The 27,830-nt window shown below is 31.1% G+C and overlaps 1 protein-coding gene and 1 long non-coding RNA gene across 2 annotated transcripts in view; both read right to left on the bottom strand.

Annotated features, from left to right (window-relative positions):
- LOC136972783 (uncharacterized) overlaps positions 1-27,830 on the bottom strand; it is a 240,388-nt gene that overhangs the window by 58,063 nt on the left and 154,495 nt on the right. The window lies entirely within an intron of this gene.
- On the bottom strand, positions 736-27,361 carry Vps2 (vacuolar protein sorting 2). The gene is made up of 5 exons (XM_067267423.1): positions 27,162-27,361; positions 8,440-8,620; positions 4,087-4,266; positions 3,237-3,367; positions 736-1,436 (listed from the first exon to the last, which is right to left on the bottom strand). Exons 2-5 carry the CDS (start codon positions 8,605-8,607, stop codon positions 1,256-1,258), a joined length of 660 nt encoding a protein of 219 aa, XP_067123524.1. The 5' UTR covers positions 8,608-8,620; positions 27,162-27,361; the 3' UTR covers positions 736-1,255.

Below are 27,830 nucleotides of genomic sequence, written 5' to 3'. Positions count from 1 at the left end.
CAAGAAATTCAAAAAGAGTAACTAATATTTCTACAAATTCAATAGCTTATACTGTCTGTTGGAATGTAATTAAAGCATAAAAATAACATAGGCTCGTTAGATCGTTACTTCTGATTAGATAATAGAATATCACTTTAAATAATTTTTATCACACCCACAGTTTTGTTTGCTTGGTGAATGCAGACTAGTGGATAGAAAACAATGCATGGGCAGCTAGTACTCTCCATACATGCCTGTGATGTCAAGGTTGTGATGATTCACTAGAGACTAAACACTTATGTGAAATATCTCCATATAAAAAGTTGAGCATGAAACAAACAGAACAATTCTTTATTTCATGACAAAGCAGGTGAGCAAGGTGTGTTTTACATTACATTTTATTCAATTATAACTGTGCAATCATGAGATATTGAACAAAACCATGTTCAGTCTTGAGTAAATTACCCCATATAATTAACATAAAATTTTATAGAACTTTGCATTATCTTTTGTAAATTGTAATTAATAAGAGTTGGCTTTCTGAAATGAGCAGGTGATTTACTTATATATATATATAATTAACAACTGTAATTTTAATATTGGACTACCCTCATTTCTCTTTCTCTGCTTTTATTAAGCAAACAAATTTTGATATTTTATTTAAATTCAAGGATTAAATTTATTTTGTTCATAATAAATTTTTTAATAATTTAATAAATATAATCAATAAAAAACTTGAAAACTTTCATAAAAAAGTAAATAAAACGGAAGATATCTGTTTATTACAAAACTGTCATTATATAACAAAAATTTAAGAAAGTGTGGATTTATTTAATAGTTTTATAATAAAATAATTACTGACTACAGTTTTTAGCTTACAACAAAATGTTACTTCACAATTAGGCACAGGTGAAATATTGTTTATCTGCATATGACTTCAAATTTTTTTTTTATTTTTTATAAAAATGTCGCTGGAGACTATTCTCTGCATTAACAACTAATTTATATAATTTTTAATTTCACAAGTTTTTAGATAGTTTAAACTTTTTTTTTTTTTACTGATTTTAAATTGGTTCTTCAAAATCATCTCTCAATCCTTCATGAAGAATATCCAAATAAAAGTACAACAGTTGATAAGTGTACATATCACATTTTCATCACTTTGCTGCTTACTTAATACAACAATTTTTTTTTAAATCTGTTAAATATAGCAATAAGATGAAATCTTATTGCCATAATAACAAAAGATTATGATCTGAAATAGTTCATAAATCTTTTATTCTCGCCTTAAGTTATCTAAACGAGCCTGTAAGTCAGCATCTGCATCAGCAATGGCAGTTGCTTTATTTGCTTCGCCAGTTTTATTAACTAAAGTTGCAGAAGCAGCTGGCAAATCTGTTAACTGATCGGATAACTGTAAACCGAGTTCATCTAAAACTTGGGCAACAACAGCATCACTAAACAAATAAATTATTATTATTTAGTAATATAATTATAAATTCTAAATAATAAATGTGAATATAGTAATTGATCCTTACTTAACAGCATATAAAGTTCAAAAGATAGCATTTTATAAATTCCGTAACTTTAAACATAATTTAGAAAAATTGAAATAAGATCAATTCATGCTCCGTAATAATAAGTTAATGTAATGTTAATGTTACATTATTACATTAACTTATTAATACTGATGATAGTGAAAGGAAACAAGTAAATAACTTAACATATCTGCTTCACAATATAAAATAAAAATGGAACAAACACATTATCTGAAGTTGAAAATAAATGCAAACTTTTTTCACTAACAAGCTGTCTTCAAGTGTCTAGATTGGAATTCAAAAGTCCATCCTTTTATTTTCATGATGTTAATTCTTGCAGTTCTTAGTACACTACATCATAAAAGTTTCATTCAGACAAGCTTTCTGATTCCAATATAGGTGTCTAAAGATGACTTGTTAGTAAAGACATTTGCATCTTCATTAATTTCTTTGACTTAATGCAATATAAAAGGGAACAAACTACTTATTTTGAAATCTAATATTTCTTACTGTATTTTTCACAGTATGTTGATCTATCTGGGGAGACCATGAAATCAGATATTTCTGTATAGTAAAAACAGACATGCCGATTTATCATGGGGAATGCCAGCATGCCAGTTTAAGTGAGGTTATAGATCCTTCTCTAGAGGGCACATTACAAAGAATGAATGAGTTACATCACATAAAAGCAAACAAGTTTTTTACTGTGAAACTGTCAGCATTACATTAAAAACTACAATTATATGTTTGATTTCTTCATTTTGTCTTTTTTCTAGCAATGTAAACACTCTTAGAATTCCAGAAGTGCTTTTTTTATGTGTATTTTATTGTTATTTGATTCAAAAATGCAAAAATAAACATATTAATTTTAAGAAACTCTAAATTATCTCAGCTTCCACAATTAACGTTGGCTTCATGTGAAATTTGAGAGGAAGGTATTTTTAAGGTTGGAGTATATAGTCAGTGTAGCCCACACTGACTAACAACTACCACCACCACTACCAATAAGTCATTAATTCTTTTGTTGTCTTAAAATCAGAAAGAGAATTTTAGTTTACAAGTCAGTCAAATTACAATGTTATTAATTTATTGTAATTGGAAGAATGTTTTCTTTAATGTTTAATCAACAACTAGTTTTATTAGATGGAATTAATTTTATATTTTAGTAGCAATTTAACCGGAATGCAGGTAACCCTGGTGTTTCTGGCATGCAAGTCTCCCGTTTATAAGCGGCATGCCTGTCATTCCACAAGAATATGGTAATTTTTTTAATACTGATGAATATATCATCATCAAATACAAGAATCTGTGTATTAATCCAGTGCTAGACAAACAGAAAATGCACTTTCATTCCTATTTCAGTTTCTACTTAAAACAAGTGGAAAATCATGTTGTCATTTATATATTGTATTTATGCAAACTTTTATTATACATGTTACATTAATCAACATATAAATAAACATCGATATTGTTAAATATATTTAATAAATTTTCAAATTTTGATAATTTACATTTCTTTCACACACTAGCAATGGTAATTATTATTAAATGGTTGTTGTATATGTTTTCAATAAAATTCAGAATTCAGTAAAATGATGAAATCACAAAACAATAGCAAAATTAATTACAACTGCATATTAAAAATCAATTACTATATAATGATTAAATTTGAAAATGTTATTTTAAATAATTTGATAAGATAAGAAAAAAAAAACATACGTTTCTTCTTCATCATCATCTTCACCCATGGCATCATCAATTGCATCATTCATCATTTCTTCTTTCATATCCATTATTTCAGACTGTTTTTCAAATTCTTGCATAATTTTTTGTATTTGAGGTAAATTAAGCTACAGAAAAATGAATGTGTTAAAAGCTGCTTTTATAAAAATTATATAAAATGTGAACTAATAGTTAATCATAGAAACAAAATATACTTAGTAACATTCTACAAATGTATGTGTATTGAAAATAAAGACACACATGTTGGATGAAAAAGCAATTCAAAAAGTTTTACAGTGATTCATAAATAAATCTTCTAAACTTAGCCAATTACATAATTTTAGATTAATTTCTTATTTTAGCTAGTGAATTTATCAATGACTAAATTAATTTGTTTCTGATTCTTCTTTTCAATCATGGTGGAGACATGGAATAAAGATCTTAAGTTGAAATATTTAATCTTTGCTAGTGTACAGCCTGTAGTACAGCAATTATTTCTCTGTAATTACTGAAATGAGACATTAAGTCTATGGCTACCTGTTGCTGCATAATATGTTACAGATGTGATCTATGAAGCATATCCTTGTAGGCAGGTGGTTGGTATGAGGGGGGGGTCCATTTCAACTATTACTAAAACAGGGTATATGCTAACAAAGTTAAACAGCTCAACTTAATACTTTAAAAGATCTTCATTTCCATAATTTAAAAAAAGGAAGTGAAGTGAGAGAAACATCCCATCAGATTTGATCATAGACCACTTCATACAAACAGTTGAAGCTATACTTGTAGCTGTTAGATATATTATAAACTATTAGTTCTACGAAAGATGTATATCTAAAAATCTAACCTGTTTATTCATACTCTGCATGGCTTTTGTTACACCTTTCATAGCTTGTGCCATGGCATTTTGTGAACGTAGTGTTTGAATCTTCAAACCTACAGCTTGAATATTTGCTCTCATCAATATGAATTTTTTAATATATCTTCTAGTTCTAACCAAATCTTTTGCCATGACTTTAACAGCATCCTGAAAATAGAAAATAATATCATAATTAATAATATATATTAATTTCTTATAAGAAAATTTATTCATCAGAATTTAAAAAAAAACAAATAAGACTGTTTTTAACTAAATAATTATATAGTATATGAAATTATGTATTCATTGTAAAAGAAAAATTTTTTTCAAATTAAAACAGAACTTTAAAATGTACATTAGTATCACCACTAAAGAACAGAAATCTAATTGCAAGTAAAAATACATTTATTTAAAATCTTGTTATTTATTTGAAAACTTACATAATATGCATTTCTTAAATATTGGACTATTAAGTCATTAATGCAAATTTCTTTTACATACTATTTATTTCAATCTTCAAAATACCAATGACAATCTATTGTCAAGTATATTAAGAGTAATCATTTTATTGCAATACAATTTTGAATATAATATAGTTGAAGCACTACTGAATATACTGTATATCTTGCTTTTGGAAAAAGAATGAATAAAATCACCACACAATATTAGTACAGCTGACCCTTGATAATCCAACAGGTATGGGACCAAAGGGGTGTCGGATTACCAAAAGTGTCCGGATTACCGAAAGTGATTACATATTTGGCATTGTTTTGCTAGCAGTAGCCTACAATATTCCTACATTTTATGAGTAAAATGCTGCTTATGTTAATATGGAAATGAAACACCCATTTCGGTTAACTAAAACATGTTTATTAAAAGAAATATGGAAGCCAATAAATGTACTGTACATACAGTATATATAGGCATAAATAATACAGTACGTACAGAACTGTTCACGGAAAACACAAGAAATGTGTGTCATCATGTAAGAATTGGGTGGGGAGATTTATGTCGCGAAATCCTTCTGTGCAAGCAGACATGTAACGGGACAGGGACTACAGTGACCTTGACGGGAGGTGCGTTGGACTACTGAGCATGTCGGATTACAAAAGCATCAGATTATCAAGGATCAGCTGTATGCCAAGTTTCGTTGATTGAAATTTTATAACGAATCATGTGAAAGAGCAGAAAGTGTAATTGATGATGAACATTTGAAGATATTTGTGGGAGCAGACCCAACAAAAACTAAGATATCTTAAATACTTTAATAATCAAACCAGATTTATTAACTGTACATTTTGGCTAATTAAACACACAAAGGCTATGTAATTTGGACTGAAGATTTGGAGTTAAGTCACCATATTACAGTAGAGACTCGTTAATCGGAACCCCGGTAATCGGAATCGCCGGTAATCGGCACGATTTTCAGTCGTACTGTGTCATGCTGAATTGAACGTTTTTGATACTAAATTTACTTCTAAAGTATAATTTTCATGTTTTTATATTCTTCAATATATTTATTTTGTTTGTACAAAATGCAGAAATAATTTTTAACGATACGATAACCTTGATTATTATTATAAAAATTTTCGTTAGGCTTAAAATCGACGAAAATTCAACACGAAGCGACACGCAATGGAGAAAAAATTTGAACATCGGACAGGTTAATGTATTTTTTCATACATAATCGGTAATTGGAACAAATCACTAATCTGAACAACCCCAGTCCCCAATTGATTCCGATTTTCGGTTCTCTACTGTATATTAAATTTAACAATTAGAATTAAATAAATAATTTAAAATCCAGAGTGAGAATTAACCTTGTAATAAATCACACTTGAATATCTGATTAGTAATATTTATTCAAGCTTGATTTCTTATACTGATTACAGAAGAAAATTGTTATAGTTACTGAAAATTTATCTGAAAAGGTACTGTACCTTATGAAACTCATGTTGACTATACACAACATGATTGTAATGCATAAAATCTGTTTTTACATGGATATAATTTACTAAGCAATGCTTTGAAGATATTAATTTTAGACAAAGTGTTAATACCACTCAGAAAATGCAACAAGTAAATACATCATAAAAAAAATAGAATGTAAATATTTGATTATCAGTTTTGCTAAGTGCTAAAATTTAAAAAAATAAAAAAACTGATTTACATATTAAATTAAAAGCTATTAGAATATAAGAATTAAATTAAATTCTATTAAAAGCTTTATAAAAATTTGAAGTGAACAATGAAAGAAATCTATATAACATCTATGCAATTCCAAAATTAGTTTATTATTTAAAAATTATGAGAAAAAAAAAGTTTTGAAATAACTAACAATTATTGGCATCTCTAATAAAGCAATATTTACTTTTTATTAATAGTAAATACAAAATTTATAGATCTATATCAGGGCTTCTTAAACTATGGGTTGCAACCCCATTTGGGGTCACTTAGCGAAATCTTGAGGTCACGAAATTTTAATGCAAAATATTGAAAATAATTTGTGAGAGTTTGAAAATGGCATGCTTTGTGTTGTAGGTTTCATGAGTTGCACTTTGCGTCACTTCTGGTGCAGCGAGACAACGATTCAGCAACACTGATTGTAGTGTGAACTAGTGTAGTGTTGTTGCTTTTCAGTGTATTCAGTTGTCTCTGTTCCATTATAACACAAGAGTGAACTGTGGTAGTACACCATTATTGTTTTTGCAATTTGTATATATCTTCAATATATATGTATATTTTCATTGTATTTCATATGTATATTGCAAAATATTTATATATCTTTATTTTATATTTTTTTGGGGGGGAGTTGCAAAAAAATCACAATCATAAATGGGGTTGTGAATAAAAAAGTTTAAAACCCTGATCTATATAAATCAAACTTTTTATTGAAAGCAGGCATAATCAGCTCAGGAAGTTATATGTGAATATTTAGATATTCAGCAAACATTCTTAATCACTTAGCTCACAGTCAAAAGTATATGATAATTTCACAAAGATAATATAGCAAAAACATAGGTATCCAAAAACTGAATTTTCTGCCTTCAAACGTCAAGAAAGATCTTCATGACACATTAATAAAGTCTGAAGTGCGATTGCCACTAAAAAAAGAAGAGATTCCTCTTAATAGTCTAATATTAGAATATAAATTTATTAAACATTTCTACTTTTTTATAGTTGAGTATTTTATATTGTAAATCACAAGTCTCTAAATCACAGAAAAGTAGCTTAATGTAATTCTGGAGTTGTTTGGCTTAAGAGGTCTAACTTGTGTGCCTTCATCACCCATACAGTAATTTTGAAAATGGTGCAGTTTTTTGAATATATACCATATTTCAAATGTATATATTTATATAATTATAAATTTACCTAAAAAATTATATTTACAATAGAATTTCATTATAACATTTCTCCCAATTATATGTTCATTTTTAATTGTTCCAACTTCTATTTCTCCATAACAGCAATAGAATTTAGACTTCAATTTAGCATTTCTGAAATTTACATTACTCTTCAATTTTAAGCAATAATTCTATATTAACTCACACCTGAATGCTATTTTGAGTTGACGTTCACAGGATAAAAGAGTATTAGATAATTTTTGTGTTCTGATTTCTTGTCTGCTGCACTGATGCACAAGCAAAAAAAGAGTGGATTAAAGATTGATTTGCATTATATATTTGCCTTCCAAAATACTGCACAATGAACATCAATAATTGATATTGTTATATTAAATGTGTATATTTTAATAGAAATATAATAAACATGCATAACAAATTATTGTTTTATTTGTGATTAACATTATTAATCATTCCATTCATTTTCATCATTCGTATAATATGAATCTGAAGATGTCACTATTAAATTTTTATACTAGAGAATTAATAAAAGATTACTACATATAAATATTAATTTCATTCATTACAATTGATTTTCATAATCATTTTCTCAAAACTTGTATTCTAAGTTTGACAGAAATCTGCTGTCCCTCAGAAAACATTAAATAGAAGTTAACTAAATTTACCTAAAACTATTGCTATTTTGTGTATAAATGCAATACTTATTTAATTTAATTGGTATGTTATGCAGTAGCATACATTAAAATACAAGACAAACAATGCAGCCAAAAACCAGTTAAAAAAACCAGTCATGAAAATATCTATTTCATTAATATTATCACTGAATGGCTAGATTATGTCTAACAGATGCATTCTAGAAATGATGATAAACCTTCACAACGTATCATTAAGTGATTATGAAGATAATATTCTACTAGATATACAAAATCATGACATCATTTGACACATTGAAATTTGTATCTTAAATTTAAATTTATACCATTTGACCTTGTTTGGCCATTTTCTTTATATCATTAATTATCTTTTTCTCTTGATTTTCCATTCTAACTCTTTCTCGGTCCAAATCTCTCATTGCTCTATTCAACGCACGCTGATTTTGCCTCAGCATTTCTTCAGGTGTTTTACGTCTTCCAAATAACCAATCCATTTTGAGAAGTTAGCTGCAAAATACAAAACAGATTTTTAAAAACTAATAGTACAAAAATATATCAAATTTAGAAAGCATCACTCTCAGATATATGGACTGTTTGTAAGAAGTCGATTCTGACCAGTTATAATTTGTTTGGAATTATTTTTAGTTTGTTTTCTTATTTATTTTGGGACATTTTATTTCATTAAGGACAGACTACTGCATTTTGCCCAGACAAAATTCTAAATTCTAAACTCACCTTACTATGATGACTGCACCTGACAACCTATTATGTCATCGAACCCAGAAATGACACCTTGGGGATACTTCCACAGGAAGTTAAAAGAATAATCTCCTGCCTCAAATTGTCACCAAAGAATAAAAAATTATAAAAGATTTAATATAAAGGCAATGACATAACTTGAAAAAAGATTACTAGAATTAAATGAATGTTAACCACTTATATATGTAAATAGGGATAAGTGGGCATAATCAATCATGTAATGTCATCACAACCACACTATAAGGAAGTGAAGTTCAAGATTGAATGAGGTGGAGCTAAGGATCGAACAAGGTAAAAGCAAGGCTTTCAAGTGTCATTGACAGAGTAAAGTTTCTTGGTGACAGTTAGGCAAAGTTAATTTGTAAGATTTCCTTGTGAATTTTTGATTTAGATTTCAATTTCATATTTTTGCCTTTTGGTTTTGTGGAGATATAAATTAAATTAACTATTTTAGAATTAAGTCTCCAAGTGTTGCAAAAAGTTTCTTGTACACACATACGTACATAGTATGTATGTATGTATCTGTGTATTGGTTTTTTGGATTTGATAAAATATCTTTTTATTATATTTTGAATTTTTACTAACTTTATTTCATTATTGTAGATATTCAAGCTTAGAAAAATAAACAGATTTTTCGTTATTACATATAGTAATTATTTTGGGTTTTTGATTCCTTACGCAGGCAATAAGAAGCAAAAAATTTTTAAAGTCCAGGCCTGGTACTAACTGAACCCTTGTTTATGTAATGCAATGTTAGGAAACTATCCAGGCTTTTGATAAAGCATTACATGTTTTAGAAAATGAATCTAACTATAATCAGGACCATCAAGAGCTTGTTTGAGGCCCCAAGACCCTCCTACCAGTAGGCTGTGTATTAATAACTATACTTTCTTGTTTTCCCATAAGCCAGGTATTGATCTTTTATCGTTAAGACATAAATGATGTCATTTCACACAATCAGTACAGTCAAGAATTAATTAATGCTCAATAAATAGCATCCAAAAACAGAGTGCTGATGATTGCTAATTGTTCTTATCCTGTAAAAGTCCACTCAGGAAAGCACCTTCTGGTATTTACAAACTGTCCTTAGCGAGACATAATCCACTTCTCATAGGCCAGACAATTCATTCTTTTTGAGCCAGATGATAACTCTTTCTCTGAAGCAAGATGAAATGATTTCTCCTTAGCAGGATCAAAGCAAACTTGATTTTCCCGCCGAAACTGACCTTATATGCACTATGGCAGGCTGGCAGTTGACCAATCAGTGTCTCCGCACTTCTGTAGCTTTCTGTAGGGTCCGCCGCTCATTCAAAACTAACGAATCAGGGAACATTCATTATTGGTCCAAAGCTGACCAATCCCAAAGAGCCATGATTCCACCATGACAAGTACTTTGTTAGTAAATACTACATACTGTATATAGTTATCTACTAGTTATAGTATTACTTGCTAGGTTGTAGACCTATCAACATTGAGATATTATAGTTTAAATCTGTAATCACTTGAATAAAAAAAAGTCCAGCATTCCTTATGCCTACAACATACTGTAAGTGAAAAGAATACAACAATAAACTTAATATTACAGTAGAGCGTCATTTATCCGAAAGCCAATCAACCGAAACGTCGGTTAACTGAAAGCTTTCCAGTCCGGTCGTGTTGAATCAAATGTTTTTGATACTAGATTAACTTCCAAAGTGTAATTTTTTTTGTTTTTATATTTTTCAATATATTTATTTTGTTTGTACAAAATAAAGAAATAATTTTTAACAATACAATAGCCACGATTATTATTATAAAAATTTTTGTTAGGCTTAAAATCGATGAAAATTCAATGTGAAGCGACATGCAACAGAAAAATTTCAACATGGGATAGGTTAATTTATTTTTTCATACATAATCAGTTATACAAAAAATAAGTTATCTGAACAACCCATCCCCAATTGATTTGGATAAATGATGCTCTACTGTATATTGTAAAGATTAATATATTTGGTAGCTTCTAAATCACACTATAAACCTATTCTCCTGTATTGGTAATATATACACTGCACAAATGTTTTTAGAAATTTCTAAAGCTTCTAAATATCTAAGCCAGTTGGTGCATTGCATTGTTATTAGGATGCTAGTTTGTTGTAAGTGCACCTCTATATCTGTGTATTGACAGAGGCATAGACAGCCTTGACTGCCATATGTCGGCAGTGTGCTCCTGCAATCACCTCTCTGCCAACCTTTTTGTGGAGCCTATATACATGAGATCCTTATCAAATCTCTGTCTTTCAGAGGCATGCAGTATATGCCCAGAAGCTTATGAGATGGATGGGTCCTTCACATTCCTAAGAAGAGCAAAAAATAGTGGGGCATCTCATATAAGTAATATTTATGGCTCTTTTACTGGCTGTCATATTAAATACCACCTTAGAAGGGGGTAGAAGGGGGTGAAATAGTCTTGTTTAGTAGCTTCTGTTCTCATAACTTTCACATATAAGAGGATGCCATTTGCTACACAAGCTCTAGTCTTGCAATGTCCAATCCTCGGTCCATGGGCTGCATGCAGCCCAGTCAATATTTTTGTGCAGCCCTTTTAAAACCATAATTATCTTGTATAAATTTTTATTACAATGAAATATCATATGCATAGTTAATTACATTAATATGATGTATAACACCTTAACACCTACACTCAGAAATTAAAACAGTTATTAAATATTTTTTAACAAAGCTTCAAATGTATTACATATACTATATATGTATGTACAGTACATATGTATATGTATTTTTTTGTTGTAAACATACTGAATAAAGTTTTTAAATTTGTGTTTGGTATAACAAAGTCATATTTCCTTGAATTTGCCCTATTAGATATGTAATAAATGTCAAATGTGAGAACCTGGACTTCATCAACAATACCTTAATTAAAATAATAAAAAAAATACTATCATTTTCAATAATATAAATTTGTCGGCAGTGATATCTATCAACTTTCACACCTGGAAGCATCTCTTCCTACATGTTCTCAGCATCAAGAGAGATACTTTCCCATGACCTCCTGTTCTTTCTGTCCCTATTCAGCCATTTTAATGTTATTTTAATAGTTCCTCAACAGTCACCACCAGTTCCACAACCAAGACAGTTAACTCTATGCATTCAAATAGGGAATAACATCATCTCTGAATACGAATATTCTCAATCCTGAGAGTATCAAGTACACACTCCATTCTGACTTCAATTAAATCTACTTCTGCAACAAGGAAATAACCACATGTAAGATGTTGCTACATCTCAAACTATCCTAATGTGCCAACCCTCTCCTGTGTGAAATCTTCCTAAAGGATAGTCTGAACCATCACTTTTACCTGATCTTCAAGTGGATCTCTTCAAACATCAGATATTTACAAAAATGCAAGATTTATTGTAAGATCTCTCTCTCACAACAACCTGCAAGTGTCTAGGTCTGTTTTTTTGTTCTGTTTAACTGGTATCAGAGTGATTCACTTCTGCTTGGCTATCGCATAGACCTCCACCATCCAGAACCCAATCATCTACACACGTCACCACTCAAATGACTAAAGTCCAAATAAAAAATAGACTACCCTCACGGCTTCTGTGTCAATAGAATCTGACATAATGTCATCCTGACAAGAGCATAAAGGAGATGCCGACCCTTCAGTCACTTAAAAATGTGTGTATTGTTTGTGTAACAACAGTCTTCTATATTTCTAATAAATGATAAAAGATTTTATTGTTTTCTTTAAATTTTTTGAGAATAAGCCTAATAAAATTTAAATTAAAATTACACATTAACACATGCATATAGATTTAAAATTTTAAATCATTCCATGTTTAGATTGTTAACAGGTTTAATACATGATTAAGATTATGCAAATCAGTCTTTCAATGTCCTTTCTCACACCTCAAGAAAATAACAGTCTTACAGCAAAGTCAGCCTTTTATTAGAGGCTGTTCATCCTCCTCACTATGCAAAACATTATAAAACTTCCTTCTGGCAATGGCACAAATAGACTCATTTGTATAGTCTTAATTGTGTATTAATTTTACAATTATAGTCCTGGCCATTTTATCAAATGTTTATTATATTTTTTTATTTTGTGCCGTCACCAGAAAGAAGTTTTGTAATGTTTTGCATAGTGAGATGGATGAGCAGCCTCTAATAAAAGGTCATCTCTGCTGTAAGACTATTATTTTCCTGAGGTGTGAGGAAGGATATCAAAAGACTCGTTTGTATAGTCTTAATTGTGTATGGATTTAATTGTCTTACTGTGTAAGTTATTTGATTATAGTTAGTCACCAAAGAGCACTTCATATAACGGTTATGTACTGTTGATCATTTCAAAATTGCATGACTGTTAGTTACTGGTCTTTTTTTTTTGGCCTGGCAGCCATTTTTAATAAAATTCTGTTTAGCTATCTCTGCTAATTAACATAGATTTTACAGAGTAACGAAGTGTTGAATTCATTATTGCTGCATTTATACTTACCAAGCACTTGTTGTTTTATCAGTAGCTTAAACATATTGTGTATGTGAAATGTTAACAAATAACCCAATACAAACTGAACCAAATAAACAGTGAGTAATTTTATTTTATGTGATTAATTAAAAATAAAATTTTACTCAATTTTATTTTTTTTCTATTAAGCCTTTTATTTCTATTATGTCTGAAAAAAAAAAAGAAAATTTGAAGATGAAAACAGACATTTCAAAGTGAATGAGAAAATTTTGTATTTTTTTATTCAAATGAAAGACAAAGCTGTATGTTTAATTTGTTGTGATTCTAATTCAATATGAAAATCATATAATTTGAAAAGACATTACAAATAAAAACAAGATAATTTTAAAAAATATACTAATGAGGAATGAAAAGTGAAATTACAGTAGAGCGTCGATAAGTGGAACCAATTGGGGACTGGGGTCCTTCCAGTTAATGATTTGTTCCAGTTTCTGACTTTGTACGAAAAAATACATTAACCTGTCCGATGTTCAAATTTTTCTCCGTTGCGTATCGCTTCCTGTTGAATTTTTCTCCGTTGCGTGTCGCTTCGTGTTGAATTTTCGTCTATTTTAAGCCTAACGAAAATTTTTATAATAATCATCGAGGCTATCGTATCGTTAAAAATTATTTCTGCATTTTGTACAAACAAAATAAATATATTAGAGAATATAAAAAACATGAAAATTATACTTAAGAAGTAAATTTAGTATCAAAAACATTCGATTCAGCACGACACAGTCCGACTGAAAATCGTTCCACTTTCCGGCCATTCCACTTACCGACGTTCCACTTATCGACGCTCTACTGTACAAATACTTAAGGCAGGTCTGACTGCAGAACAAAATGTATTTTATAAACAAACAGTCCAATCATATGCCATCATTAATGCCAGCAAGTGAATATCACATATTGAGAAAAAAATGGAGCCGTTTTCGGATGGTGAATGCATTCTTTGATGCATTCAACAAAGAAATTGTTCTAGAAGTAGTAAAGATTTTCAATCAAATCAGCCTGTTACATCAAACTGTAGCACAAAGAACTGATAACATTTCAAATGAAATTTGTTCAACGTTGAACATGGTTTCTAAGAAGTTTGCATATTTCTCACTGGGTTTAGATGAAACAACATATTAAGGATACAGCTCAACTTGCCATCTTTATTCAAGGTATGGATAGTGAAATGAATGTGACTGAAGAATTTCTCAATGTTACGAGTTTGAAAGACAATTCCCAGAAAAAATACACAAGAAGCTTCATTTCAATCTATTGTCATGCAATCATAAAATGCTTGCCTGACCATGGACTGAAATTAGCAAATCTAATTATGATCACTACAGATGGTGCAGCTTCAATGATCAGCAAAAATATTGGAGCTGTTAAATAAATTCTTAAGCATAGAGAAGCCATGGAAAAAAGTTCAAAATCTTAGGAGCTTTTCATTTGTCATTGTTTTTTCCACCTTGTAAATTGTGCATGCAAGTATTTAATAGAAACCACGTGATGTCTGTTGTTAAAACAGTTAACACAATAAAAAATAATTCTTTGAAGCATCATCAGTTTCAAGATTATCTTCAAGAATTAGAATCTGAGTACAGCAATTTGTTTGTTTTACATGAAAATTTGATGGTTAAGTTGTGGAAAATGCTTAGAAAAATTTTGGAATTTAACAGAAAAAATTCAAAATTTTTACGAATGTTCCTGAATTATATGATGGACTTTGGATTTATGTTTCCTTACAGACATCGTAATGAAATTAAACAAACTTAATAAGCAGCTTCAAGGTGAAAACAAATTGATCACAGACTGTTATTAAAACATAAAAACATTCATAGCAAAACTCAAACTTTATGAAAGTCAGTTAAAATCAAAAATACAATCCACTTTCCATTATTACAAAAATTTAATAGTGACAAAAACATTTTTCTAAATATGCACAAGAAATTACTTATTTACTATGAAAATTTCAGGAGAGATTTTAATATTTAAAGAATTACAATAAAAACATTTTCTTATGTCCATTTGACATTGCTGTGAAATCAGCTCTGACAAATTTGCAGATGGGAGTTAATAGACATCCAGTCATCTTCTGAATTAAAATATATGTTTGAGGCCATGACAGCATTTTTTATAAAAAATACATTTGTAATAAATTTGCTAACCTAAAAACACTGGCAATAAGCCTTACAACTAAAATGGGAACCAGCTATCTTTGTGAATCTTTTGCATTTAACAATCTTCAATTTTGAGAAAAAGTCTTAATAAACTGACTGATAAAAATTTAAAAAAACCAACTACATTGTACAGTACAATGTCAAAAATACCCATTGATATTAAAAAAATTAAGTGAAAAATTGAAAAACAAGTACATTAAAATACATACAAAATACTGTATAATTGTAAATGTTTTATTCAGGGCTGTGGAGTCGGTAGATTTTTACACGACTCCAACTTTTTCTTATGATTTAACTCCGACTAGAGGTGGACTTGTTAACAAAGTAGGCCCGAAAATTCTGACGTCATCACATCACCTCAGAATATTAGCATTGATAAATATACCGGTAGTTCTAATAAAGATAGAATGTAGAAACTTTTTTATTCCAAAGCTAAAATATTCCTCTAAGTAATGAGTCTTTACAATAATTTTTACTTTTCTGTTGTTATATTTAACAGAGGAAAAGTGTAGCAATCGTTCAAAAAATGATCCCACCCTAAATTTTTGCATTTTTGGACTCTGGGTACCTCAAAATGTTGAGATATGCAAAATATTTGGTTTTTTTTCCCTGTATGTACGAATGTTAAACTGTATGGGAGGCACGATTTTGAATCGGAAAAGAATGGTTAAACACAGAAGTTATTAGCTTGAAAATGGTTGAACTAAATCGGTTGGTACACATTCAACATCCGTTTGCACTTTTCTACGTTTCGAAGCTACCAGAGTCCAAAAGAGTAAAAATCTGAGAAAGTCATTTTTTGATCGATCGTCATTCTTTTCCTTTGTTATAGGCCTATACTGTATAACAGCCGGGAAAGTAATAATGATGACAATTCTGATTATTTTTTAAAAAATATAAAATAAAACGATTTTAAAAAATTAATTAAAACATTAAAATTTGGCACATCTACTGAATATATAAGTTTACATTTATTGACTCGTTTGATGATGACATTGGTATTTGGTAAGCGTGTATAAATAAAAATAGTAAACACATTTTTATACAAACAAATTAGTTTAATAAAAATGTTGTACAGTACATAATATACTCGTATATTGGGTAATATATAAGTATACAGATATATTAAACTAAGTCAAGAATGAGAAATATAACATTTAGACTGGTAAAAAAGAGGTTACTTATCATATACTTCTCTTGCAAACCTTGTCACCGGTGCTGCCAATATTCGTACTCTACGCTGTTTTCGGCCCTTCACTAGGTCCTTCTTCAAGCGAAAATTTATTTGATTTTCTTTTTGACCGTTAGATCGAAGAATATCTGCGTTTTGGATAAAATTCGAATTGTTCGATTCCGTATCTATGGAAATCGCCTGTCAATAATATTCCAAATTTTACGCAAAATGATCACGCGCTTATTTTCGTGACGTAAACTATCAAAACGCAATCCAATCGCATCTTTTCCATGTCAGTTCCTTGCAACGGCCTCTTTAATCATTTTGCCTCCGTAGGTTCGAATCGGTGTCCCGAATTAGCGCCTGCCATGCCAAAGATAATTTTATCTCGTCCTTCGAATTGATCGGTTGGGTGTATGAGAAGGCTTTACATATCTCCACTTGCTCTAGCCATCGAAGGCGGTCTGTGTGTCGCGTGGCAATGAAGAGTTTAGCGCTCGCGAAGTCCGCTGTTATTTCTTGATCTGAAGCGTAAACGGTGAGCGCAGTGTTGTTTCTGTTATTTCTAATATCCTGCTGATGTTCTTTCCACCTAATTTCAACGGATCTTTTTGTGGCGCCAATGTACATGAAATCTCTGTTAAATCTATGGTCCTTTAAAGGGACCGCGTACACCCCTGGGAGTTTTTTCCTGTTCGGCCTATCCCTATCGTTCCGGAGGATTTGAAAAATCGATGGGCATCGTCTGTATGCGATGCGTATTTCTTGTTTCTTCGCGATTCTTCTATATAACGATGCCAACTGGGGGTTGAAAGTTACCGGTACCATTCATTGTGTCGATTGTTCAGCACTCTGCTCAAAAGAGCGCACACGCACTGCTCGACACGGGAAGCGCTTGAACAGGAAATAAAGTACATACGAGAAGTGGCAAAGACACACGGATATCATCGATTAATACGGAAGCTAGAGAAGCAGTATCAAGACGGTATGCGTCGGACGCCACCAACTAATGACACCTCAGGACAATCGACACAACGAATGGTACCGGTAACTTTCAACCCCCAGTTGGCATCCTTATATAGAAGAATCGCGAAGAAACAAGAAATACGCATCGCATACAGACGATGCCCATCGATTTTTCAAATCCTCCGGAACAATAGGGATAGGCCGAACAGGAAAAAACTCCCAGGGGTGTACGCGGTCCCTTTAAAGGACCATAGATTTAACAGAGATTTCATGTACATTGGCGCCACAAAAAGATCCGTTGAAATTAGGTGGAAAGAACATCAGCAGGATATTAGAAATAACAGAAACAACACTGCGCTCACCGTTTACGCTTCAGATCAAGAAATAACAGCGGACTTCGCGAGCGCTAAACTCCTCATTGCCACGCGACACACAGACCGCCTTCGATGGCTAGAGCAAGTGGAGATATGTAAAGCCTTCTCATACACCCAACCGATCAATTCGAAGGACGAGATAAAATTATCTTTGGCATGGCAGGCGCTAATTCGGGACACCGATTCGAACCTACGGAGGCAAAATGATTAAAGAGGCCGTTGCAAGGAACTGACATGGAAAAGATGCGATTGGATTGCGTTTTGATAGTTTACGTCACGAAAATAAGCGCGTGATCATTTTACGTAAAATTTGGAATATTATTGACACGCGATTTCCATAGATACGGAATCGAACAATTCGAATTTTATCCAAAACGCAGATATTCTTCGATCTAACGGTCAAAAAGAAAATCGAATAAATTTTCGCTTGAAGAAGGACCTAGTGAAGGGCCGAAAACGTTAGCGTAGAGTACGAATATTGGCAGCACTGGTGACAAGGTTTACAAGAGAAGTATATGGTTTTCACCCCGGTGTGTATAGATGAACTGAATTGAGGTTACTTATTTTGCCATGTTGATTAATTTATTATTTTTCATCTGTTATAAACTGAATTACTCCTTACAACAAAAAATCACTTCTATTAAGTCAGCATTCACTGAAGCTCTTAAATCATATTTAATAATTTTAAGAGCGGAAAATGAACACACTACTGAAACTTGGTTGGTGACAATGCTGTGACAATCAATGTTGTATTTTGGATAATGTCTGGATAGTGCAGTATTGCGGTTTTAACATTCAAACTTGAAGAGTGGTCAATGTGATTTATTTTTTCCAGTGCATAATAAATATCATCTTCAAATTTTGTAAGATTTCCTTTTCTGTCTGTACTCATATTAGAACTCAAGCTTAATTTTGAAGATAGAGATGAGTTTTATAAAAAAATAAATAAAAACTAGCAGATGAGCCAGATGTTGCTCACGCAAAAAGTAACGATAACGAAGGTTAAGATATTCGGATTATAGGCGATTTTAGCCATTTTCACTGGGTGCAAGAATTAGGTCCTCTCTTCCTAGACTAATTAGAGAATTTTTAGATGGGTCTAAAAGTATGTTCGATTTTTCACAAAAACGTAAAATACTGCATCTAAAATTGTACAGTAGAAACAGAGTTCTTTGGGTAATCTTTAACCCTCTCCCTCTTCCCCCCACGAGAGGAATTTCGAAAAATCCCTTGTTACATTCTTATGATGTAGCCTAACTGTGTACCAAATTTCAACTCTTAACTGTTTGAACTCTGACATTATCATTATCGTTATTATTATTAACCCTTCTTGATTATATTATAAGATTGTGAATGCTAATAACGAGTAAAATATTCATTAAGTCTGACCACACTGGAGATATGACACGTGACCCCTTTTATGTCTCTACCCTGTTGACCTTTAATAAAGAACCAAAATTTAATAGCATTAATGCCCTTTATACGCACACTACTGTGCCAAATTTTGTTTCTTAAACTTTACTCATTCTGCTACAAAACTCCATCTCAACACCGGAAAATAATAATAACTACCTCTTAACCTTATACCGGTGTGTATTTTTTCTTCATCCAAACTTGTAACTCCAAAAAATAGGTGTGTTTACTCATTCTGAGATATTGTTTAATAGTTCAGAACAGAATGAAGAAATTAAACAAATTAGATGCCAACATTTGCGTGGACGTGTGAATTTTTCCCTTTATTTGACATTTTTTTAGGTTCGAGAGATCTCCAAACATATAGATTTGCAGAACTCTCGGACAGTCAAATGTGACACGATTCAAATACTTTTTCGTTTTTTATATACATAACAAGTTGGAAAAGTAAAAAAGAGTCGAGTCAAGGGAATTTTTGACGACTCCGACTAAAATACCAAAACTCCACGACTCCGACTCCACAGCCCTGGTTTTATTATAAATAAATATGTGTGGCCCACAGTGTATTTTTATTTTTGGCCCAGTAAACAAATTTCAGTTGACGCCACTGCTCTAGACTCTATATACAAGAACTTAAATCTGGCTTAATGCATCTGAATAGATTTAAATATGAATAAATTTCAGTTAAAAAAGTAATTAAAATCAAAATTCATTGCTTCTGTCATTTGTGCTCAATGTGGAATGGCATTATGCTGCTGAAACAGCCTATCTTCACCAAAGAATAGAGCATAAAGAGGAAGAGATAATCCCATCAGCAACAATGTATAATGGAAACCTGTCAAAATAGATTCCACTATATAGTGGTCCAAGTGAGTTCCAACAGAACACACCATAAGCCTATATATGACATTGTTGGCATGAGGTATCCATGAGGTAACTGGCCATCACAAACCCCGGTTGAGTGCCTTAGATGATGTTTACAGAATGAGGGCATGGATGCATTCCCAGCCAGCACCATAATAACCATTAATGGTTATAACATAATCTAAATATATAAAATTACTTGTCCTGACTGAGTGACTGTTCATCATCACCCAGAAAAAACTGCTGAACCTAAAGAGATGAAATTTGGTATACAGTTAGGGTATGCCATGAGAATGCACACTAAGAAGGGATTTTTCAAAATTCCCGTGGGGGAAAGGGAGAGCATTAACCTGAAGAACGGCTTCTACTGTACTATTTTAGATAAAATTTTTTGTTTTCAACTACATTTAGTCTTCATTGAGTACTTAGGTGTATTAAATTGATAACATTTCAGATGTTGTTATAAAAATTTTTATATATTTCTATTTTTTAATCAAATGTTCAAACCGTTTTAAATTCGAATTTGTTATAGCATATTAGTTCGATTATAGAACGATTGTAAATGTTCCAGAAAATTGAGAACAGTTCATTTGATTCTCAGCAATTCTCATCACTCTCAGTGGTAACTGTTATATAACAATTACTATGGTTGTTAAAACACTGAATATAAATAGCATTTTCTTGCAAAATCCGCGCGGGTGAAGTTGTGGGTAACAGCTAGTCTTATATACAGTGGTACCTTGTATAATGTACTTAATCCGTTCCAGGTGCATGTCCGTTAAGTAAAATGTCCGTTACATGAAACACATTTTCCCATAGAAATACATGTTAAAACATCTAATTTGTTCTGCAGCATAAAATAACCATACTGTATCATAAAAAATTAAACATGGCGTGCGTTCTTTTATTCCTCCGCGTAACTCTGCATGAGCGACATCCATTTAAAAATTCCTGCGAAACGCGTTCCTAAATTCCGGTGGGAGTGCACACCATCGAACGGCAAAAATGGCCGCTTGTAGCAGTAGTTTATGGTGGAAAGCAACATGGGTCCTCCATGGCTCAGATAGTTTCGTTTCTGGGTCCATTATGTGGTTTTATGAATGAGAATTTAGAAATTGTGAAAGCGTGAGTTAGCACACGCGGTGATGTGTCTTTATGAATTTTTTTTCGAGGATATTTTGAATGCTCTTTCAACAAATAATCCATTTTATGGTTAAATTTTACAATTGGGACCCTTCTTTTGCCTTTTAAAGCTCCTATTTTGGAATTATAGATTCCTCCATCACGATACTATCGATAGTGTGGGTGCTGCCATCTTTCTTTCTTTCACCGTCGTTCCTAAATGACTACAAACAGCAGCGCACTCCCATAGTAGCGGAAACGCAGAGCGACCGCTATTAAAGAACGCACCCATGGAGCAGTCACCAATTATGCCGGAAAGTCAGTTGTTCGAGTCACGTAATTGTCAAACAAAGTCTGTTGTTCGCAGCGTCCATTATACGAGGTACCATTGTATACTGGAAGAAGAGATCAAACCAGAGGTCTGCATAGCATTTAATTAAAATTATAATTATTAAATTTATCAAGAAATGGTGCCTAATGCCTCACTCTAGTGCCAAATTGTTTCATAATTTATTAGTATTATGGTCATTTCTAGCTCGATAACATTCGGCATTGGGTGGTGTTGGTGTATAGCTTTATAATATGTAAGATTTGCCGACTAAAAGGGGGGGTACAATCAATCCCACGTCAGAATGAGCCTAAGAGAAACAGTGTATGTAAGCTGTGGCAAAGGAGGCAAATGAAAAACAAGTGTTTTACAAGAGAAAAACTGTTTATTTAGTCAAATTAATGCTTACATCAATATTAGACAATTCCCAAATCTTGGCGTTCCTTCGAAGCGATGAGAGTTCGGTTGATCAGTCTTAGCCCCGGGCGGATGAGAAGGATCGCTGGACGATGCAGATGATCTGTGAGATGAAGCTGCAGCATCCTAGGTGATCGGTATTAGCACAACACAATAGATAAAGCAGAACGGTAAGCTTAATCCAGAGGAGACTGACTTTCAACCTTGAAATTCCTATTTTTATAGTTTTTCTTCCACTATCTGCGTTTCGGATTGGTCCCTTATCCCATTTCTCGCTTCTCAATTGGTCTCACCCTTTCTTCCTGGGAAAAACAGAGACCAACTCAGGTCATGAGACAGGTCCAATTTGAGGTGTCTATTTGACACCCTTTGTCAACTATGCTTGGAGATTGTTGATAGAGCCACAACACCTGCGCTCATAATTTAACCTGTTGTTTGTAAATGTCATTTTGGAATTCTAACGATCATACACGATGCTTTTCTATCCCTCAAATTTTTCTCCTTTTCCAAAATTGTTTTCCTAAGTTGACTATTTATGAGTACTTGAGTCAGATTTCTACCTGTTTATGAGCACTTGTGTCAGAGTTCTACCTTTGGGTTTGTCATTAACAGGTTGTTTAACACATGTTGGCATGGTCCAGGACTCGTTTACATTTTGTGTCACATTGTTTAGATCAAGTTTTTTTTTCTCTCTCTCATATAATTTATCATGAAATTTTTTACACAAAAATTCTGCAATTTATGTGGTTTCGGATCTTATTTGGGTCCTCACAAATATATCGAGTTTTAGTGATGTTTGTTTAAGAACTGAAATATGGTAAACAAGATTTGCATATAGTATTTTCATATGCATATACAAAAATGACAAAAAGTCTATTTTTGGCTTATTTGGATGCATTGCTACTACGCCACTACAGCCCTCAAAAAAATTTGCTATTTTGCTGACAAGTTGCTATAGTTGGCAATAAGGGACAGGAGAGACAAGATATGGTAGTTTAACTGGAATGCAGGAAAAAAGCCTTGGTGACCTTGACAAAGTTCCTTATTTTTTGCTTTATTGCTTAATTATACCTTTGCATCATAATCTGAAATGATATGGTATGCACTCATTTCATAGTTTCAGTAAGCAACCCACAGTTGGATTTGGATATTGCTTTATATGTTTTATTTATTTTTGGGTACTTTAAAGATAAGCATGTAAATTTCAAATGTCTGAAATTTGAACTATTAAACTTGCATTCCTTTAAAGTCTCACAAATGACTATGTTTTGCATTGCCATGGAAATTTCTCACTTTTCAATTCTCAAAATCCTTTGAAAGTAGTCAAACTTCCACATATAGAGAGCACACAGAAAATATTCTGTTATATGATGAAATTACTATGAAAGCTATATATGTGAGTTTGAACATTAATAACAGATAGTAAAATTTATTGTAATGTGTGTCACAAATCATTTTTTTTTCTAAAAAATGGTTTAAAGTGTCAGAGTATATTGAAATGTTTTTACATCAGTGCAATTTAATGTGTCAAAACAAGCCAAAACTGAAATCAATCATAGGCAAGTCTAGTTACACTGAAATTAACTGTAATACAGTTTATATAACAGTTGGGAACAAACATTACCATCAACTTTGACATTAAGGATGGAATTCAGAAACATAACTCAATAGCTTGCTTACCCTCATTACCTTACATTTTTCTCAATTTTTACTCTGTTGAGGATGAGTGCAACTAATTCTCACATTTGGTGTGTAAAGTGAGGCTGGAATGACTGACTAGCATAAAGTGATATATCAGGGAATACATCATACTTTTATCGTTAAATTGTGATGTAACCACAATTACAATTGCAACATAGTCACTTGATATTCTATCCAAACTTGCTTATTTTATTACTATTTTTTGTGAGGTTATCAGAAGTTAAAGTGTGAATTATGACATCTAAGCAGAGAAAAATTGCTCATGACAGCCAATGAAAAATACTGTATTTACTCGAGTATAAGACGAAAGATTAAAATAAAGAAAATTGGATTTATTAATACAATTTTAATTTTATTTCATTTAATCACAAATAAAATATCAAATGCACATAAATGCACACATTGTCCCACAAAAATTACTGGCATTTTAAACTTTAAGGAAAAATCTTGTAAAATCAACAACATAATTTGTTCATATAAAGCTGGACAATCAGGAACCTATTTTGCCAATTCTTAACAGTCGAATCTACTCTCTGTTGACTACACCTATGAGTTTCTTTGAATTCTGACTTTTGAGTAATCATCTGTTTTCACGTGGAAATAGATTAGAACTTATATCAGGCTCCCACGTGATTTTGGAATTCAATTTAAAAGCTTTGCTTTTCCTATTGCTATTCATCTTTACTCCTGACAATACATGAGAACAACTCAAATGACCCAGATAAAATACTTTTGTTTTTAAACATCAGAGGGTGAGCATCCGGTAAAAAATGCAAATACACAGTTCACTTATTGCAAAAACACAAAGAATCCTTCGCCCATGTGTATAGGATGACCCAGGATTTTGAAGCAGTGAAAAATGAATAAAAACCTCATTTTATAAGTAAATAAATACAGTATTATTTAATGAAGCTCGAACCAATAACTTCAAATCAATATCTTTTACACTTTTCCAGCAAGAGGTTTGTTCATTATATGAACAAACAAACATTTTCAGTTTATTTCATTAACCTGAAGTAAAAAAATTAAGAATAGAAGCCATCAACATCTATAAGGTGGTAATCAAAAAGGTTTTCCATTAACAATAGAGAAAGCCATAACATAGTATAAATTTGGCAAGCTTTACTCTCTAACCTTATTTCTAACAGCTAACCTAAACTGTCCACTTCTTTGCGGTTAAGCTTTATATAATTTATATAAATTTATATACATTTATTATAATTTAATTTATATAATTATTCAATGAAATTTTTTAATACTGAATTGCAACATATGAATTTTAAATATAATGACCCTTGAGTGACCCCTCTCTCAGTATTAAGGTGTGTTTGCTATACAGTATTCAAAGAATCTGAGTGTAGGTTAAGGTTTATCACAGAATATTTGAATTGTTCCACTTTAGAACATAACAGTTCTTTTATCTTTGGAGTGGCTTTAACCTGAAGCAGGCTATAAATTGGTCTGAAAACATTTGTTCTGTGATTAAATTTATTGCTAGAAAAGTATGAAAGGTGTGTTTGTGTTATTTTATGTCAACATTCTCATTGGTACTACTTGTTATTGGGCAGCACATTTTGGATTGCCTTGAATTGATGTTTTTCCTTCATAGAACTATCAAAACTATTAAAAGACCTGTGTATATCCCAGATAATCATTCCTGTAGGCTTACTTTAATAGATGAAAGGTTTCTGTGACAGCTTTGCCAAGTTTGAAACAAAACAATGGCTGCACATTTCTCCATTTCAAGAATCATGACACAAGGAAATGACATTAATGCTTTGCATCAAGACTGCCTGACAACAAAACAAATTGGCAATGTAAAATTACACCCAAAAAATAATACTAGAAAATTTTATATTTATATTTTGCCTGGTACATGCATTATTTACTACAAATATCATTTGTAAACAGACTGTATATTAAATTGTTCTTTGTAATGAACAGATAACTAATTATATTTGCATAAATAGCTATTCTATACTAGGAAACAACATCACTAAATTGAACTGTGTTAGCTCTAAGCTTGGTTGAGAGCTTACCAGACACAGTATATAAGGTTTTTCATATAATATGGGTCTCATTGTCAAGATTGCAATTACTTTTAACTCAAACCTATTTTCCTGTGTACCCTCTGCCCTTTAACAGGTTTGTGATCTTCATTTTCTCTAATATTCCATATGAATACAGATGATTAAGATAAACATTATAGTTCAATACTGAACATAACACCATGCTATTAAAATCTTGTGCAGATATCCTTTTACTGATATAGTATGTTATCAGCATTCCAATTGATTCACAAGAGAGATCTTGACAATGCACTCAAAAGTACCATAAAACATAAATTATTTTGTAATCATTCTGTAAACAAATTCTTAAGAAATAGCTCAACAACAGAAAACTTACAGCCACAGAAAAATTTGAGAAAATCAAGAATTAAACCTGTTAACTCTAAACCATAACTTGAAGTCAGGATTTTTTAAACACTTTATAATAAAATCTTGTTAATTTGAAGTTTTAGTATTTCATCTTATATAAGTGATCTAAAAATACTTAAACAGTATAAATTATAATATAAAATTATTTACTGGCATATTTAATTAATACACATCATTATTATAATATATAATTATTATATATATATATATTTAATATACAATTGTATTTAAATTCCTTAAATCATTCTAACAGTTATCAGAAAACCTTAAAAACTAGGATCAATTTTTTTTTAGTGTGTTTAACAAACTGGTCATTAAACAGAATATTTTGCTGTTTTTTTTTCCATTGAAAAATAAATAAGTGTATCATGTGAAGAGTTATTACTGGACTTTCAGTTCTTTTTTCTCATCTAATGACAGTCTACAATCCAAGCAAAATATCTATAGCATCCAGAATAGATATTTTCTAGAGAAGTAGCCATTGATCTCCAAAAATACTCAATAAGTAAATATTTTGATTACTCGTGATGGACCAGGGCTATATATTTTTACAATATCAGAAGTAAAATTAAGTTGAAACATTAAAATCTAATTGAATATCGTCTTATAGAAACATTAAATAAATAAAAAAATCTACAGGAGGATATCAAATTTTGTAGATAATTTATCATTACATTAGTGTAAATTTAGAGTTTTATTACTCATCTGAAACTATTTAAAATGCTGATATTTCATTTTAAGTAAACGAATTCTAATTTTTATATTTTTAAAACTTATTTTACATATATATAATATTATTTTAAAAATACATACTTGATCTCGTTACCCAAATACAGATTTCAAATTGATTTTTAAACTTTAAGCATCAAATTTTTAAACTTTCACGTCAGAGTCATAGACGATGAACTTATTACTCAAGACATAGTAACTATCGCTACTCCGCCTGCAAATGCTTCTACGATTTGTTGCATCGATAAATCGCAATTTGCGAGATCCAATTATAACGTCACTTACAAAATTTCCGATTTTGTCTGCGATATCTTTTAAAACTAACAAATTAGTAATTACTTTTCTTTCAAACTTTAATTTGATAATATTAATAATGTTAAATGTTATAATAAATTTTTAAAATAAAATATTAAATGATATCGTATTAAAAATATATTACTTCATTTTTATATTTTTCACTAGCGTAATTTGAAAATACATTAAATTCAATTTTACATAATATGAATATTTTTCAAAATAGACTTATTACATTTTAAAATATAATTTAAAAACTGGTTAAACATTTAACATTCAAAAATTACATCAATATTAAATATACAATCGGAGTGTAACTTTAAGCATTTTAAAGATGGGTGACCGGACATCCCCGATTTCCGGGTACTGTTCCCGGTTTTGCCTGTTTTTAATATGTGATTGTAGAATTAATCTTTGAATAGAACAATTTTATTAACATGCTAATATAATATCACTAAT

Source organism: Centruroides vittatus, unplaced genomic scaffold, assembly GCF_030686945.1.
Source record: "Centruroides vittatus isolate TY-2023 unplaced genomic scaffold, ASM3068694v2 contig_301, whole genome shotgun sequence".
NCBI lineage: Eukaryota > Metazoa > Arthropoda > Arachnida > Scorpiones > Buthidae > Centruroides > Centruroides vittatus.
This window is presented reverse-complemented; position numbering and strand designations above follow the sequence as displayed.

Excerpts from the sequence above, each read along its gene's own strand:
- Vps2 (XM_067267423.1), bottom strand. The coding sequence starts at position 8,607 with ATGGATTGGTTATTTGGAAGACGTAAAACACCTGAAGAAATGCTGAGG. Across the intron at positions 3,368-4,086 it reads TGCAGAGTATGAATAAACAG|CTTAATTTACCTCAAATACA; the intron begins GTTAGATTTTTA and ends ATTTTTCTGTAG. Across the intron at positions 1,437-3,236 it reads GATGATGATGAAGAAGAAAC|TGATGCTGTTGTTGCCCAAG; the intron begins GTATGTTTTTTT and ends TTATTTGTTTAG.